The sequence below is a fragment of the Apiospora kogelbergensis genome, assembly GCF_038363985.1.
Source record: "Apiospora kogelbergensis strain CBS 113332 chromosome Unknown utg000009l_segment0_segment0, whole genome shotgun sequence".
NCBI classification, from domain to species: Eukaryota; Fungi; Ascomycota; class Sordariomycetes; order Amphisphaeriales; family Apiosporaceae; genus Apiospora; species Apiospora kogelbergensis.
Genome location: NW_027117426.1, coordinates 460512 through 478064, shown reverse-complemented (window position 1 = coordinate 478064; position 17553 = coordinate 460512). Strand labels below are relative to the sequence as shown.

General features: G+C 51.8%; 6 protein-coding genes across 6 annotated transcripts; 2 read left to right on the top strand and 4 right to left on the bottom strand.

Moving 5' to 3' along the window:
• Positions 1-619: 619 nt before the first annotated feature.
• PG998_013197 (uncharacterized protein) lies at positions 620-1656 on the bottom strand (the record flags this gene model as incomplete). The annotated part of the gene is made up of 2 exons (XM_066880013.1): positions 620-1081; positions 1168-1656. 2 exons carry the CDS (start codon positions 1654-1656, stop codon positions 620-622), a joined length of 951 nt encoding a protein of 316 aa, XP_066724152.1.
• A 453-nt stretch (positions 1657-2109) lies between these two features.
• Positions 2110-3603, bottom strand: PG998_013196 (uncharacterized protein; the record flags this gene model as incomplete). Its single annotated transcript, XM_066880012.1, has 1 exon — positions 2110-3603. One exon carries the CDS (start codon positions 3601-3603, stop codon positions 2110-2112), a length of 1494 nt encoding a protein of 497 aa, XP_066724151.1.
• A 3144-nt stretch (positions 3604-6747) lies between these two features.
• On the top strand, positions 6748-8656 carry PG998_013195 (heterokaryon incompatibility protein (HET) domain-containing protein; the record flags this gene model as incomplete). Its single annotated transcript, XM_066880011.1, is given in 2 exon segments — positions 6748-7724; positions 7735-8656. 2 exon segments carry the CDS (start codon positions 6748-6750, stop codon positions 8654-8656), a joined length of 1899 nt encoding a protein of 632 aa, XP_066724150.1.
• A 1767-nt stretch (positions 8657-10423) lies between these two features.
• On the bottom strand, positions 10424-11285 carry PG998_013194 (uncharacterized protein; the record flags this gene model as incomplete). Its single annotated transcript, XM_066880010.1, has 2 exons — positions 10424-11046; positions 11072-11285. The coding sequence occupies 2 exons, from the start codon at positions 11283-11285 to the stop codon at positions 10424-10426; spliced, it is 837 nt and encodes a 278-aa protein (XP_066724149.1).
• Positions 11286-13327: 2042 nt separating this feature from the next.
• On the top strand, positions 13328-15722 carry PG998_013193 (uncharacterized protein; the record flags this gene model as incomplete). Its single annotated transcript, XM_066880009.1, has 9 exons — positions 13328-13342; positions 13414-13505; positions 13576-13655; positions 13895-14127; positions 14174-14618; positions 14815-15072; positions 15135-15225; positions 15298-15376; positions 15471-15722. The coding sequence occupies 9 exons, from the start codon at positions 13328-13330 to the stop codon at positions 15720-15722; spliced, it is 1545 nt and encodes a 514-aa protein (XP_066724148.1).
• Positions 15723-15736: 14 nt separating this feature from the next.
• PG998_013192 (uncharacterized protein) lies at positions 15737-16059 on the bottom strand (the record flags this gene model as incomplete). Its single annotated transcript, XM_066880008.1, has 2 exons — positions 15737-15837; positions 15885-16059. 2 exons carry the CDS (start codon positions 16057-16059, stop codon positions 15737-15739), a joined length of 276 nt encoding a protein of 91 aa, XP_066724147.1.
• Positions 16060-17553: the final 1494 nt, after the last annotated feature.

Here is a 17553-nt window from a genome sequence, read left to right as displayed (position 1 = left end):
TGTTATTCAAGCACCTTTTTACTATTGCATGACACGAACACGCGAAAGAGGAAGGGAAGAAGACGACGGGCTGCTTTTAGTTTGTAGCAGTATACCCCAAGATCATTATAGACGGCATTCCTCAGGATAGCGTTTAGCATCAAGTGAGTTGGTCATGGGCCAGACTTTCAGTGATGTGTTGCTGTGTGTGGTTGACTGGATTGGTGTGCTTTCAAAATATGGTGGCTACAGGTACAACTAAGATCTATGCGGCTTGCCTCCACAGTTGAGCCTCCCCCGTCCGCTCGCTCACTCTTTCATGAACTGCAATATGGCCCCGTGGTTGTCGTGGTAATATGTATGGTACATGTGCATATATAATATCGACACTTCTGTCGAAACTAGTATACAGTCGGCGCCTCCCACCCGCTCATGTCTACGATTCACTCCATGGCCCTAAGCAGATAGACAGATATCGAAGTTTTTGGATGTCCTTCCCTTCTCCCCCTTTCCCATCTATCATGACCTTCGATTCTGGGAGCCCGACCTCGCAGCCTTCTCTTGTTTCGAGTGAAAAACCCTGCTGGGAGGTTCGTCCTTTTCGTCCTCGGAGTGACCCACCAGAGTTCTCTTTCCGCATTTATTTCTCCTCGCCCTCGGGCACGACCTCGACGACCCTCCGCAGCGGCGGGACGCCCTCGCCGCCCGTGTGGATCTCGACGTCGAAGCGGCCGAGGCGCTTGATGCGGTCCTCGCCGTCCTCGAGGCCGAAGAGGACGACGTCGCGGGCGCCGAGCACGCCGCTGAAGGCGCCCGGGTGGGCGGCCTGGGCGGCGGCGACGACGATCTCGAGCACGTCCTGCGCCGTCACGGAGCCGAAGATGGTCGTGACGGGGATGTAGGCCGCCGGCACCTCCTGCGGCGGCTGCTGGGGCTGCCCGGAGTGCGTCGAGGTGATGGCGTTGGCCGCCAGCGCGGGCGAGCGCGGCACGACGGGCTCGGCGGGCGCGGCGGGCGCGGGCTCGGGCGTCGTGATGGGCTTGCGGGCGAAGGTCAGGACTTGGGGGATGATCTGGTCGAAGATGGCGCGGGTCTCCTCGGGCTGTGGGGTTTCGAGCGTTAGCAAATCATTGATCCCAAACTACCGATATAATGCCACCTCCTGCGAACTCGGGAACGTAGACTTACCGATTGGGCCCTGGTGCCCTCGAGCATCGCGCTGTTCTTCCTGTTCTGGCTGCTGCTGCCGCCACCGGAAGCCTTCTTGCCGCCGCCGGCCTTGGCCGACTCGTCGTCGTCCTCGATGAGCATCTGGGTGCCGAAGCTGCGGTCGCGGACGCCGATGGCGGCCTCGGTGACGCCCAGCTCGGCGAAGCGCTGCTTGGTCATGTACTCGGCGAGGCCCTTGTGGTGCCAGACGTTGCGCATGCGGCCGGGCTTGACGCGGATGATGGCGTATTGGCGGCCGAAGCCGACGATGTCCCGCAGCAGGCGCACCGGGATGCCCTGCAGGTCTTCTTCTTCGGCTCGCGTCATGGTGCGGGCGTACCGGACCTGCTGCTGCTGCTGTAACGAAAGGCGGCATGATGACGATACTGATGTGGTGGTGGGGCAGCCGGCGGCGAAGGCGGTGGCCCGCGACGCCGGTCGGGCTAGAGGTTGTATTCGGAACGCCATGGTGCTGCTGCTGGGGGGGATCGATCGAGGTCGGGGGCCAATTGGTGTGTCGTCGTCGTGGGTTGGGCTGGCGTTTTGACGTCTTCGCGAACTTTTTGATGGAGCTTCGTTTTTGGGGGGTTGAGAAGGCTTGCCAATTGCTGCAGCTTAGGGCGGAAAATGGCCACACAAGGTTCCGGGGTGCGAGTGGGGCCGAGCTGTTTCCTGGATTGACGCCAACATTGCTTGTGTGACCTTAATCAGCACCCTCTGTATGATATAAAAGTGCCATCTACTATGCTATAAATATGAGTAACATTCCGTTGCTTCGCGCCTCCGTCCTGATATCTAAGCTACCCCCATGCAATCGAAACAACAGCATGTCAACAGGCCGCCGTTCCGTAGTCTCTCTTTTCAGAAGATAGGCCTGAAACGGACCGGGGATTCCTGGAAACATTAGCATGGACATAACTACTATCCTGGATGATGCCAGGACTCACTTCTCTTCTCCGCGTCGTCTGTGGCCGCATCCTCCGCGGCCTTCAATGCCTTCATTGTGTCGGATATAAGTTGAATGATAGAGTCATTCCCCGTCGTACCGACTCCAGGACGAGCTTTTGCTAGCTCCAAAGGAGTGTAACCAAGGTTCCAGTCCAGCCATGGGTTCGCACCCTTCTCAAGCAAGCTACGAACAATGGCTTCCCGTCCATACAGTGCCGCCATCTGCAGAGGGGTTTCCTGCTGTGTGCCCACAGCATTGTTCTTTATACCGTGCTCGATCAACTTGAGGGCGACCTTCTCTTCTTGATCTGTGATGTCCATTGCAGCTTTTGCCGTCAAGATGCGCTTGAGCATCGACTTGTTGGTATCCGAGTCTGTCTGGTCTATGCTGCGGAGGAAACCATCAATGCCCTTGGCTTTGACATCGGCAAAAACCTCTTCTTCGATCTTCGTCTTCTCTGCGCTGGCTTCGGACGCTGATGCATGCATGAACACCATCCCCAAAAGGTATTCGGACAAGCTATGACTATGAGGCTCCAGCACGGCTTTTGTATAAGGTGCGTCAAGGATCATGTCGAGCGCGTTCTTGCCGCTGCCGTTCTTGATTTGGATGTCGGCACCCTTGTCTATCAGTGTTTGAAGCGCATCCTCATTAGCTGCTCTCGCCGCCATGTGAACTGGAGTCTCCTTCTTGTAGCCTCTCAAGTTGATCAATGTGTCAACGTTCTCTTGCTGCTTCAGAAGCTGATCGACTGTGTCATTCAGGCCCGCGCAGATGGCGAAGTGAAGCTTGGAAGTAGTGTTCTTCCAATACTTCATTCTATCTGACCTCGGCATTGTGAGGACTTTGCTGGCAAAGATTTGGAGTGTGCCTAGGGGCTTGTCGTCTTGGACGAAACCAGAAATCTCGCCCAAGAGAGTAGAGCTACTTCCTTTTCTGGCTGCGCGAGCGAGGGCTTTTCTAGCATGGCCGCCAACATGGCTAGCTGCGTATTCCAGGAAAGGGAACTCTTGGTGGCGCTTCTCCAACTCGTCGGAGGGCTGCGAAAAGTCTGAAAAACGCAAATATGTCAAGCAGGTCCGCGACAAATCTTCCTCAAACGTCGAGAAGTATTTGTCGTATATGTGCTCTTGCTTCAAAAATTCGAGAGCGGTATAGTGGTCGAATTTTATTTCTGGACCTTGAATCGTAAGGAGGCCAAATGTGTGAAGAAGAATGTCTTTTGGGGACATCATTCCGTCGGCATCGAAGCTCTTGTCCTTAAGACGCGTTGCGAGAGCATGCTGCAGAGCACGAACGGTAAGCGCTGCTCTTGAGTGCAAAGGGAAGCCAAGAATTCTCATCCCTGGAGAACCGGTCGCGGCGTTGATCCTGTCGAGTGCGATTTGGTATATGTCAAATTGTTCCAAGGGAAGTGTCTCGAGGGTATCCTTGGCATCTCGAAAATTGACTGTGCTATCTAGCATCTTCAGATGCAAGACAGCGAGAAGGAATCTGCCAAACAAGAAAATCAGTATGGTGTCCTATTTACCGACGCATCTTGAACTCGACTCAACTAACTGTCCATTCCACTTGGTTTCTAGCTTTTCTAGGAAATAGCTCTCGTTGTCTTTGTTTTCTCTCACCCTCTCAGAGTGGCTGAAGGATTTGTCGTTGATTCTTTCCTTGATGAGCAATCGGATATCATCGTCGGTCCCTTTGATTGGTAAGTACATGGCGTCAACCTTCGGTTCCAAAGCAAGTGATTGATCGCGAGACGTCAAGAACATGCTACACGAGTTCACATCCTGCATGACGGTGTATAAGTCATCCAGGATATCGATTGACTTGACAATCCTCTTTTCGCCTTCGGCATGAACCATCTCATCGAGGCCGTCCACGAGGATGAATGAGCGAGGCGATTTCCTCAGCATATCCACCAAAGATCTCCGAAGTTGCGGGATAGTAGCTTTAAGCCCTTGCTGGTAAGCTATGACAAGCTCTTGGGGAAGCTCTGCGTGATATTCTTGAGTGACATGTCTTGCGACTTGCTGGACGACGCTGGACAACAAAGCCTCTCTTGACTGATGTTTCCGATCTGTATATTCGCAATACAGGTAGAGTACGGCGCCTTTAGGGAATTCTGTTTGGAGGTAGTTTACAACTTGTGCCCTGTATCCTTAATGTTAGCACCATTTCTGATCTCAGCGAGAAAGCACCCACGTCAGAACACTTTTGCCAACGCCAGCTACCGAGTAGTTAGTGGGACTGAATATGCAATGTATGAGAAAGCATCAAGGTTAAACTCACGACCCCCATGGCACCACAATACACGTTTGTTAGGCGGCTTATTTCCCACCCCGGGAGAGTCTCCTACCCAGTGCTTGAACGTATCATTCGTGTCCTTATCAAAAAACCACTTCAAAGTCCCTGGTTGGAAATCTTTTAAGCGTTTCTGATGGTGATCCTGATACCGATAAAGCGACAATTCATCTATTATCTGGCGGTAGATGTTGTATTGTTTGTAGAAGATATCCAAAATCTTCTGCTTCTCAGGCTGTGAGATCTCATTCCATTCTTTGCGAATGTCAGCTAATATCCCTGAAACAAATCACACGTGCGCAGGTCGATTAGGCAGCTGAAGAATAAGGAAGCGACAAGGAACAATATATTCATCTATAAGATAATGAGACTAACTTTCGCGACGCTTTAGTTCAGCAGGTGCGTCGGCCTCCATCTTCTTCAGTCTTCTGACCACCTCTTGAAAGGCCGGATCGCTGGGGCTGTGGTATTTATTCAGTGTGCTGTGTTTCTTGTCAAGGGAATACGATGGGCATCCCAGGAGCGAGGCAGAAACGGGGGTGACGAACTATGTGTCAGTCAGAAGATATCCTAGTTCGACCAAGATAACTATGATTATCGACTCACAGTTGCACGGTTGTTCTTGTCCAATCGCTCTCTAAAGCTCTCGGGAAGAGTGGAGGCGATTGAAGAGTAGTCGGTCATTTGGGTCTCATGGTAACATATTACACTGATGTTGGCTCGTTCCAGCCTGATCAGGTGCGAGAAGTCTGCTACGACCTCGTGGAGCGTCGCTTGTGCGTCTTCCCCCTTTCCCACGTACTCGGCGAGATGGGCAGCAGTCGTATTCCTTGCCGCGGATTCAAGGACGAGACGGAGTTCGGTTGCGTTCTGATGTGTTTCGGCAGTTCCGTGGAACGGAGTGCCTAGAAAAATTATACCTACGGTATAATCCAAGACGGGCTGGTTTTCAGCTTGCCATGCCTGAGAGCACGTCACCAATGCCTGGAGAAGATTTCTGTCAGCAGGGCAAAGATGCAGCGTGGGCGCTGCTATGTAAGTCTTGGGGTGCTTGTTGTCGCACGTTACCTTTGCTAACAACAGACCACCAAAGCAAGATGCTATGAAAATGATTGGCCGTTGGGTGGTTTTCTGCATGTGTTAACAATAGTCTTCATTAGGAATGATTTTCCATGTACGAACCGTTTTCTCTCGTTCCCCGGATATGCTGTTCAGCAGCGCCCTCGCGTGGTCAGCCAACCGATTCTGTGAAACCCCCGGCCCTACCAAAGATGCGTTCCAATCGTAGGTGAAGATGCGCGCCGTCTTCATCTCGTTGGGCAGCATGTGTGGATCTTTCAGCCAATGGACTTTGCCGGAATTTGGCTTATTAGGAATTTGCCAGGCAGTCCATGTTCCAGGCGACGAGGTGTCTAGGCCATGGATAGCAATAATACTTTTCATCGAGTTTAGAAAGATAACACGCGCCAATCAAGGTCAGTTTCACTCACTCGACAGTAGCATCAGGTGCTTGTTGGACAGTAGCATCGGGTGCTTGTTGGTCAGTAACCTTAGGGAATTGCTGCACTAACCCATACCGACGTTCTTTGGTTTGCTTGGGGTAATAGTACCACGCTATTAGGGCAGTTGCCGTGGCGATGGAAACAGTAAGGAGAAGAGTGTGGAATTCCATGATAAGGGTGAGAAGGGCTTGATTGGAAATGCAACTTCTATCGACTGTACCGTGGCAGAGTAAAGTCGATTGAAACAATTTGCTGGTGATATGTCAGCTTTATACATTCGAGTCTTATGATGAGGGAAGACTGAATATAATGGATCCTATAGGGTCCGGACGAGCACTTCGTTGAATTGAGAGGAATCCCGACCACCCACTCGTTGCTAAGCCATGGAGGAAGAGCAAGTAGCTGCGACCAAAACCCCCGCAAGGCATTTTTGCATTCCCTCGCCGAGGCCAGCCTGTCAAATGAAATGTGGAAATACTGCCCTACTATTGGTAAGGGGGTGCCGTTGTGGCTGTCATTTTGGCTGCGCAGGACTTTTCAGCCGTAACCTGTTGCTCGATGCATTGCATTGCAGGCGGTGTGCTAGGCAGTGCTCCAAGCCAGGTTTTATCCGGCCAATCGCTGGATTGAGTAACACACCTCTATGCACGAGAGCTCAAATTCCGCGGAGTTCTCTGCAATGCTGACAGAGCCGGGAACAGTTTATGGTGTGTCGGCCTCTGGATCGTTCTCCAACAAGGAACAACCCACTAATTATCTTCAAAGAAACTGGGTTGAATCTCGGTTTGATACATGCTCGCCATCACCATGGTCACCACAAGGGATGGGTCTATTGCTTATGATGCACTCGCCAAAGGAACGATTCGTCTGCTCAACATCCAAGGCGCCCAAGCAACAGACTATATTGGCGTGTTGGAAACCTGGCACCTCGATGAGGCCCCGTCATATTACGCACTGAGTTACTGCTGGGGTAGCCAGGTTCGAGATGTGGCGTTGCGAGCAGAACAGGGCACACTATACGTGAACCAGGACCTATTTGAAGGCACTCAGCGATTGAAGAGGCTCGCCTCCAATGACTCCGAGCTACAACCCCCTATATCGTATGTATGGATTGATACCATTTGCATTAACCAAGCCGATACCGCCGAAAGGTCTTCGCAGGTTAGTCGTATGGGCCGAATATACTCCCAGGCAATCAATGTATTGATATGGCTTGGACCAACGGCTGGAGACTTCTCTGCCGCATGGTCATTGGTTGACAGCATTTATGGCGTTTTCAGAGCTGAGAACCCGAGTGCCAAAACCCTCATCGACATTCCTCTCACTTTCTATTCTCCGAGACGCCACGAACTCCTGGGCCTTCCGGACTGGGACGACAAGGGCTGGGAGTCACTCCGCATGCTTTTCACCCTGCCCTGGTTTACGCGTATCTGGGTAATCCAAGAGGTGGCCATATCATCCCAAGATCCGATAATACTGCTTGGGCAGTATTCTTATCCATGGAGCCGGCTTGGATGGGTTGCGTCTTGGATGCGTCGCTGCGGGTATTTCCGGTTGGAAGCAGTCCCACAAGTGATGCGCAATGTCGACGAGATATCCAACATCCGCCGGTCCCAGGTGCCCTGGCCCCTGGATGCTCTTGTAACAACAACATCGGTCAAGTTCCACGCCACAGACCAGAGAGACAAAGTTTACGCACTATTGGGTTTGGCAGCGGAATGCAGCGACGGTTCGAACGTGCCCACGCCTCTCATTCCAGACTACACTCTTGCGGTAGAGGAAGTGTACGTACAGATCGCGCGGTATCTCGTATTACACAAAGCCTCCCCTTGCAATGCTCATTCGCACCAGAGATCTGTCTGAAGATATTGATCGATCGATGCGCAAGTACAATCTGAAGGGACTCCCAACGTGGACGCCAAACTGGAGTGACTTTGCCGTCTCCGACAGAGAGATTCCGAAGTCCTTCTCATGGATAACCTATTCCGGCCTTGCAGAACCCCCGATGCTTGGATTTCCTCGACAATATGACGCCTCGAACAGGCTACCTCTCAAGGCATTGGAGTCTCGCAGTCATAATACATTACGACTTGCTGGGTTGATAGTAGATTCAGTGAGAACAATACTGAGACTTCGCCAAACAGAGCACTCAGCAGAGTTCGGGATCACGGATTTTGCGTCCTTATCCAAACGAATGTTGGAAGTCGCTATACCACTCTTTGACGGCAAAGACGTGATGAGTTTCGCAGCATGCTACATACAGACGACAACTGCTGATCAACACTATCTGAGTGGACGCGGATCAGATCAGATGCTGAAGGATGGCTCAGCGTATCTTCTCTCCCTGCTATCCGACCATGGCACACCCCGATCGCTTTTCGAGACCTGTTTTGGTGGCCCAGACGGTTTCAAGCAGCTACGGGAGATCTCCCTCGGCGGCGATGCGGTGTTTTACGAAGAGTTAGCCCGGAATTATTGCCATGGCAGATCTTTGATCGTCACATCGCGATGCCTGATTGGAATAGGCCCGGACGCAACCTGCCCAACGGATCTTCTGGTTGTGCTTTACGGAGGCGGCGTTCCCTATTTCATAAGGCAGTGTGAAAATGGATATCAGTTTGTTGGCGGCTCATATTTCCGAGATTTCATGAACGGGGAAGCCGTGGGAGCACTACAGCAAGGAGAGTTGCAGGAAGATATCATAGAACTTTGTTGATATTACCATATATGTCATAAGTCTAGGGAATTGAACCCATCTAGAATGGTTAATTCAATTGCAAGACAAATCTGAACTGGCTTCTACATTTCTGCAGCTAGATGGCGCATCATGTATGATATTGGCCTTGACTGTCAGCTATTCCCGGAGACGCACGGCACGTTTCAATCGCGTTCGCAGCCTTTTTGGGGAGAAAGAGGGCGATCGTATTAACCTCCATGCTTACCCGTCGTACCCAGTCCAGCCACTCGACGCTGATCGGTTCAGCCCACTGCGTCGGCCATGCCGACTATAAGATCGGAGAGCACGTCAAGTATGCATTGCTCATCAACTTCCAGTTCTGTTTCCGAGGAAGGCTGGCTCAGAATGGGGGCTGGCGACAGTGGATGTACAGTTATAGCCACAACTGCGAGCATCTCGTGACCCTCTCAAATGTCACACCAGCCAATCAAGGAGGCTTTTCAGGCGAAGGAGGGGGAGTCAGCCACCCGGGCAGATGCGGTTGAGCTTACAGCCAGATACCTGATGCAACCCCCCTAAATTACCCCCCTGTAGAACCTTCTGTAGTGAGTGACGTGCCTCAGCAAGGCGTTTTGCTAGGTGCAGGAAATCAGATGGGCGTTTCTAAGCCTAGCTGAGTTGAACTACTTAATGCCGTGTCATTCCTACATTATGCCTGATTCAGGACTACAAGTCTACGAGAACCACCGGCAATCTCTTTAGTTATCGCAGCCGTAAAGATACAACTGTCCTAGCCTCCCGAAACCAGTAGGTTGACTTCCACTCTCATAGTCTTTCGCAGTATTAAAACGTTGCAGTTCAATTCAGTCCAGCCAATCAATCCATTATACGCCATGCCTGGGAACAGTTCAACATCACGCAGACCAGCACATAGCAAAACAACAACCACAACAACACGCATATTAGAACCAAACAAAACCACAATCACAACAGTAACCACCAAAACAACAACGATAAAAAGAAGACATAGCACAACAAGACCAAGCAGAACAACAAAAGCAAGCAAACCAACAGCAAGCAAACCAACGGCAAGCAAACCAACAGAGAAAAGATCATCACCTCCTCAGGCCTCCAAGAACGAGGACAGTGGACGCTACACATCGTATATAAGACGCGGGATAGAAGTCCGTGGAAGGAACGCATAGTCCCGCCTCTTCTCGTGGTCAATAGCAATGAGCCTACGTACCCCTCATTGGCAAGATGTGAAATGAACAGGCGGGTGATGACGATGTATTCCTTTTTCTTTATCTTTTGATTTACTTCAAAGCATGAAGGCTCGGCATAAAGCCAGCCTGTGCTAAGATCACGTCGATCAATAGAGTCGTGTGCGTGCTTTTATCTGGTCATTTCGAGGGTCATTTCTTCTTCTTTCTTTCTCGAATCGAGGGAAGTGGGTTTCCACATCGTATTGGTTGAGCAAGTACTGTCGTGGGATTTCATAGACTCCGTTCTACTTGAATATTAACACCCTACCTATGCCTCTTCTTTTCCCATTCCCAAACAGTGGCATCGGACTTAAACCCCAAGGTAGTAGCCAGTGGCGACAACCGTGACGGCCGGGCACTGAGGCTCGTCGGTATGCCCGCTTCTGTATCGCGCTCTCCTTATATTTGCAGCTCTCTAGCGTTGGGGGTCAATGGCAGAGGTAAAGCCACAAAGTGTTGCTCTCCTCAGAGTTCCAGCCCCTAAGATGCACGACGACAAACTATTTCAATTGCAAGTCAAACCCCTGGTCCTTCCAGTGGGTCAATCTCCCGCTGCATAAAATCGAGCAGGCGTCTGGAAAGCTGAGAGAGGCGGCTGAACCGCCGAGGAGCTGGCTGCTTGTCGCAACATTTGTTCGTCGCTCTCCAGCTCTTGCGGGCTCAAAATCCCTCGCATTTCCGCGGGTGAGGTCTGATGTGGCAGATCGCTTGGCTGCTGCAATGGAGCCTGGGTGTATTTTTCCGTATCTGCAGCTTTGCTACTGTCGGGTTGATGGTCCGCCCTCAGCTGCTTGAGCTCCTGCCGCGCTCTTCTCAAGAACCACAAGCTCAAAACGAAAGCGATGACCAGCGGCAGACCAACACCCAATCCAGCACCGAGCCCAACCTGAATTGTAGCGTTCTCCTTATTGTCGCAACTGGTAGGTGACGGCGCCTCAATATGGGCGCCTCTCGTGGTGTTGGCGTTGGAGAAAATGACATTGCTGACGTTGCTTGGCCGGTAGTCCCTGACGAACCCCGGAGCCAAGGCGAAGGGTAATGCGCAGTTCGTCACATCCAAGTTGTCGACACAGGTCCAGTCGTCGAACCTGCCGTTGCACTGGCGCAAGAACCCCAGATCGCCGCCCTGGGCCTTGCCTTTGCAGTAGTGGGGACAGTTGGGATCTTTTGAAGGCGTTGTCGGTGCAACTCCCGCGCAGGACGTGGTTCGTCTTGGTGTCCCAGCAGAGCCGGTTGGACAGGCACGTATGCGTCGCTTCGCAGCACGCCACGGCCCCCTGGGCGTCGGGGTCGCACGGTATCCCGAGAGAGTGGACGTTCTTGTGGGGGAAGTAGCATTGCTTGCTCTCAGCGGCGGCGAGGGTACTGCCAGCTAGTAGAAGGAGTCCGACCCCTAGGAACATAATGAGGTACGGGGAGCGACAAGATATTCATCAATTGGAAGAACCAAAGGGCCTGTTTTGAATTGGACGGGGTTCTCGCTCATCTTAAGGCCTAGGCCTTTACCATGGACCCCCTGACGGTAGACGGATGCAAGGAATCTTAACCAGCAACCAGTGAGATCGCATCTCATAAGAAGTACCGTCATTGGGCTCCATGCACGAGAGCCCGCTATGAAACATGGCGCAGAGCATTGGCTGTGCTATTCTGCAGTATGCACACAGCCTTTAGAAGGTCAGAAAAAGCAAGGTCTGAGTAAGCACTAAATTGATGATAATACTGTGACTGAACCAATGAGTGCCATAATCATAGTTCTTCTAAGCAATCCACGCAGCGCTCTCTCGTCCCCGAAGCCGATTGACATGATAAAATTGGTGTCTAGCGTAGCAGTGGCTTTGTTTGCGTTCCAATCCTCTTACGTGGGCAATGTCCCCTTTTCACGACATATTATTACCTTATATAGACTTTGCAGGATAAGTATCTAAAAGTGTGATTCGACTTCTCGAGATCAACACTCGCCATTTTTGAAATAGCTTTATCCGGTGCACTACTTCTAGGCGCAAACTATTTTCCTGAATATGTATCAGATAGTGTACATCACTACGGATATTATTCTGAATGAGAACATCCCCCAAAGAAGCATAGTTTATTGCCATATGTGTAATTCAACCTTAAGTAGACAAGTCACTTCCTTCGGTTCTGAACCTGGGTAAGTAAGTAATACATACATTGAGTTGTGAGAGGTACTCGGACAGCTTAAGGGCTCCAGTCATATGAATAACAACGGGCCTGTCTTCGCCGCTCCACAGGCTCTTCCTACATTATGGCATCTTTCTCTGATTCAGTTGAGAGTGGGATGGTGATACCGCTGAGTGAATGACGGCAGTGAACATTGGAGAAATATTCATCCCTAGTTCATACAGTATATACGTCGAATTACCCTGTAACAGCAACTCTTAAAGATCTGATATACAATCATTACCTTCATAGTACGTCAGCATTTGAGCCGGTCTCGTCGATCAGTTACTTCGGTGGATTTATGATAACTCCTATTCAGGAGGGAGAAGGCTCCAGTGGCATGTTCTCCCACAGTGACCCCCGTGGAAAGTCTTTTGACCGGTGCCACCTCCAAGAGGAGGAGAGGCTTCCGGTGTGATTCTTGAAAGTGCTCTTTATCAGAATGGGCAAGAAGGCTAGTATGATGACTGGCCACTATAGTGGTGATACTTTTGAGCAATCCGATATCAGTAGCAATGATCAGATAGACGACTATTGACAAGCAACCCAATTTTATTACAGGAAGCAATGAGTAGCGATGAGCAGCATTCCGGTCCTTCTCTATTATGGCATTCAAATCTTCCCGGGGGTACAGCCAGCTATTACCCATTGACGAGGTCAGCCCACGGGGATAGCCCCCGGGGCAGCCCCCTTTCGACACAACCCTCCCCGTGGACCCCGGCTCCCTTGCCACTGATGAACGCCGGTGACCTACCGAATAACCTGTTTCCAAAGTCAGATGCCTTGTTTATTATGTGCTTTGTGTTCCAGGGCATAAACCTGAGTGATCCGCTTGTCTAGCCCTCCACGATCTAAACATTTCCACGGAAAGAAAACTCTTTTCTTTCCTAAACCATCTCCCAGTTTGAACCCTTCTTACCAACATCTTATCACATCTCCAACTCCCTCCCAGTCCCCCACCTATTCCCAAAACAATTTCCAACCGTATCCGGTAGAAATTACGACGAGTATTCACCGCCGCTGATGCAGTCATTCTTGAGCCGAAATCGACAGCCTCTCATATGTGATGGTCATTCTCTTGGAATGGACAAGCGAAAGAAGGTGGGTTCTTGAGCAGTTCGGCTCGATTGAACGAGTTGAAGAGATAAGTGCCGAGACCGCGTATGCCAACGGCATTAGACATGGACTCCGTTCCCTCAAGATACCCCAACTCACGAGGTTTTTTCCCCTTGGGCGTCGGTCTTTCTTCGCACTCGCTTGAGAGTTGATGCTCTGTGCCACCGTAAGTTCCCCAGTATTGGATATCCATTCATCCTACACACGTTGGAAAGATGGGCTAACATAGTGTTCCAGATCGCAGCCGCGACAGTTAGTGCCTTGGGACTCGCCTTCGGACCACTGGCTGTCGTGTCTCCCAAGTCGATCCTGATCGTGATGTGCAAGCTGTGAGTATCTCTATCCCTCTTGGAACAAGCTTTTTGTCAGCAACTAACCTACCTTTTTCTTTCTGTATAGGCACCTGGGAGAGTTCCAAAAGCAGTTTGGACCCATTCAAGGCGCTGAAGAAATTAGTGCTGAGACCGCTTATACCAACGGTATCAGGCAGGGGTGACGGTCGAGTTCAAGAACTACGACCCTGATTGTGGCGTCCAAGCTGTAAGTGTCTTCATCCTGCTTGAGACAAGCCACTTGCCAGCAACTAACCTACCTTTTTTCTACTTAGGCGTTCCGCCATTGTGGGGTCTGTTGTTTGACTGCAAACGATGACAACCTCGAGCTTTTTAAAGCCGATAAGTATTGGCTTTTCGCCATCACGCGTTCTACCGTGTAACAGCGTACGATGTTCACCGTGCCCGTCAAGGGTCGCGGGTATTGGCCTTTCGCCATCATGCGGCCTACCCTGTGACGGCTTGCGACATCAACCTTCGCCACCACACGCTCTACCGTGTAACAGCTTACGATGTTCACCGCGCCCGTCAAGGGTTGCAGGTGCAGGCATTGGGTGTGAACTATCTGGATGACAGCTCCCTCACACTCAAGCGACCCTGGATGAGCGATGGACCTGATGTCCAAAGCGCATGAATCAACTGAGTCCGGCAACTTGGTCCCAAAGCCGAGACGAAAGGTTAGGGACGATTTGGATGCAGACTGCATTCAATGTCAGATGAGTGAGGACCAGTGCTTCACTACATGCGACGATCAGGTCAACGGCTACGGCCACTATGAGATGGACTTGCAACTCGTGTGCCTGGGCGCGTCGCTGCAGCCTATCATCGACTTCTTCAACACCTATCGCACTCTTTACGACAAGGAGCGCGAGTCGTTGATCACAGAAGGGACAGTACAAACACAACAGACCATACATAAGTTATTGATCACCACCTTCGTCAACACTAACAGCGGCCAGTGGACCAGGGCTGAGCAAGAAGCCCCGTCATCGGTCCACCTGGTCGAGTCCGTCAAGGAGGAGCTCGTCGCTGACTTCCTTGACACCTGCCGCACCCTTTACGTCAAGGAGCGCGAGTCGCTATTCACCACCTTCGCCAACACTAACACCGGTCAGTGGACCGGGGCTGCTGTGTGGCTATGGTCATATCTTCAGCCAGTACACTCTTGTTCACCTTCCTTCTTGAAGGCCGCGGCAGATCAAGAGCGAAGCTCTTGATTTGAAGTGCCGGCACCTTTCAAGGGTTGGGTGTGTTCATACAACAACAACAGCTGCCAATAGATCACCGATGAACGTGGAAGAGGTAGCCCGGGCGGCCTGGGACAGCACTACATGTGCTACCACGAATGAGCTCGCTACCACTGAATCTGCCCGAAACAGTGACAATGACGCATTGGAGAAGTTCAAGAATGGAGAATACAAGGTATTAACCATGAAAGTGAACTCAGAGCAAGCAGCTGGGGGCAACCTGGTAATTGCCAACCACATTATCTTCTTGACACCGGCGCGTGGTGAGGATGAGAACACGGGTGTTTCTGAGACACACCCCGACGGCGATGGATCCTGTGAGTTCAGTCCGATGCAAGTCTAAGATGAGTACGTTTCACCGCTAACCAATCCCTCGCAGTACGCCACCGCTCAGTTGGCGCTGCACCATGGAATCACCCACACAGACAAGACTCGACCGAAGGGATGCAAAGGGGCATCAGCGCCTTTGCGTTTGTCGAAATTCCAGACCGCCACCGTTGCCGGGAGGGTTGGATTTGAGGCCTACAAAACCCCCAACACAGCCGCGTCGTCCCTCGCCTGGTCCCCACGGTCAAGTGGTACATCATGTGCCTCAAGCGCCAGCAGGCAGTAGTCTGGTGGGTACGGCTGTTGGGGGGGAGCGTCATTTCAACCCTTAAGCCTAGCTTATGAGTGTTGGGACTCTACTGTATTGTAGTTTCCTTGTTGAAGTCAGTGGCGGAGCGGCAGTGGTCCTCTGAGCGTAGCAGACAACATTCTGCCACATCTGGCACGCCGCGGCCTTCGCACTCCCCCAGGCACTAACACCGCGCTTCTCAAGCTCTGGAAGCTTATAGCAACGCCTACCAACGAGCGTCGGCGTTTCCTCATCCGCGGCGACGCCCGTAGTAGTGCGAACATCAACTGTCAATGCTACATGCTTCAAGCCAAGGCCGCCTTGAAAGCGGGCAAGTCCCTCCTTCCCTGAAGAAGCTCAAGATGTTATCCGAGATCGGCGTGGCCGGCCTGCCGGAAGAGATCCTGGCCTTCACCGACCACGACCTGCTCCGCATGCAGTGCTTCTTCCTCAAGCTGGAGCTGCGCTTCAACGACCACATGAACTGCCAGTGCTACGTCCTAGAAGCCAGACCCTTGGTGAGGAGGTGACAGACGGCTCGCGGCTCGACAGGACTACAGGCCAAAGACAGCTTCATGGCCGGTCCGAGGTCCTGTTCTTGCCCCCCACCGATGGTTGGATCCAGGACCGCCGTGCGGATTTGGCCAGCACCTGGTCGCCGTTCCGCCTGAACATTCAAGATGTTCATGATGGTAAGTACATGAATCCTATCGTCAGCTATTTTTCTTTTTGCTAACCGTTTATCACAGGGCAACCACGTGTTAGTGGAGGCTTTCAAAAGCCACAAACAGAAGTCAGCCGGACTTGAGGCCTACCAAACCCCGAACACCGCCGCGTGCCACGCCGCCAAGACGATGCCTTTCCATGGTGGGAAGGAGACAGCTCGCGGCTCCCCACGACTGCAGGTGAAAGATGAATACTGCACCACATGGACTGTTTTTACACGCCTGGGAGATTTTACTTCATGGTCATGTCCAATAAAGAAGGCTGTGAAGTGAAGTCTTCTAGGCGTGTGAAAATATTCCATGTAGTGGAGTATTCGTCCTTTACTTGCAGTCGTGTGGAGTCGTGAGCTCCGGTTTCTGCTCCCACCAATGGTCAGGTTCAGAGTCTGATCGGCTCGACCACATAGCACATAAAACAATAGTACAAATGTTACCTCATCCTTCAAGAGGGGCGAGAGCCTCATCGCCGCTGCATCCATCGCTAACCTCGTCGTCGTCACCCTCCCTCCCGCATCGCCGACCCCTCCCTCATCGAAGCCTGGTGAAAACACCTGGTACGGTATGCTGGCACCAGGCCCTGGAAGAGAAGGTAAAGGATCAAAAGAGTGTGTATTGGATGAAGATATGACTGAAGGCTGTCCAGCAGCTGATGTGGCTTTTTATACCCTGCCTGCACGCACGCAGCCGCACTGCCCCTGCTACACTGGGCAGCACCACGACAGCACTCAATTGCAACTTGGTAAACCTCGTCGCCGTCTTCCTCCCTCATCGACGCCTGGGCAGCACCACGACATCGCTCAATTGCAACTTGGTAGTTTGTCCACCAAGGCTGTCATCGGCTCGTTCACATATCACATAGTACATCTAAATTTGATACATACTGAAAACACCTGGTACGGTATGATGGCACCAGGCCCTAGAAGGGAAAATCAAAACAGTGTGTATTGGATGAAGATCTGACTGAAGGCTGCGCAGCAGCTGATGTGGCTTTTTATACCCTGGCTGCATGCACGCAGCCGCACTGCCACTGCTACAATACGCTTTGGCCCCTTAAGCTGGATGTACTGTATAACTGGCCTGATCTAGTCGCCGGCCATACAGACCTCATCTCACCCTTCAAGGGGGCCGAGTGCCTCATAGCCGATGCCTCCGCCACTGACCTCCACCGCCGACCTCCTTCCTCCTTCGCCGACCTCCTCCCTTGCCGACCTCCTCCCTCGCCGACCTCCCTCGCCGACCTCCTCCCTCCTCTCTCGCTGAGTTCCCTCGCCGTTCCACTAAGAGGCAGCGTGGTACGGATTCTATTCTTTATATCTTTTGTAAAGACGTTTCCCTCTTCTTACTACGCCAAATCAAGCCTAAGATCTTCGAAAAGGGTTACCACACCAAGGGGTAGTTAAGAGTGTGATATGCGGCATATGAGATGTGTTATGTGGTCAAATCGATCAGGGCCTGAA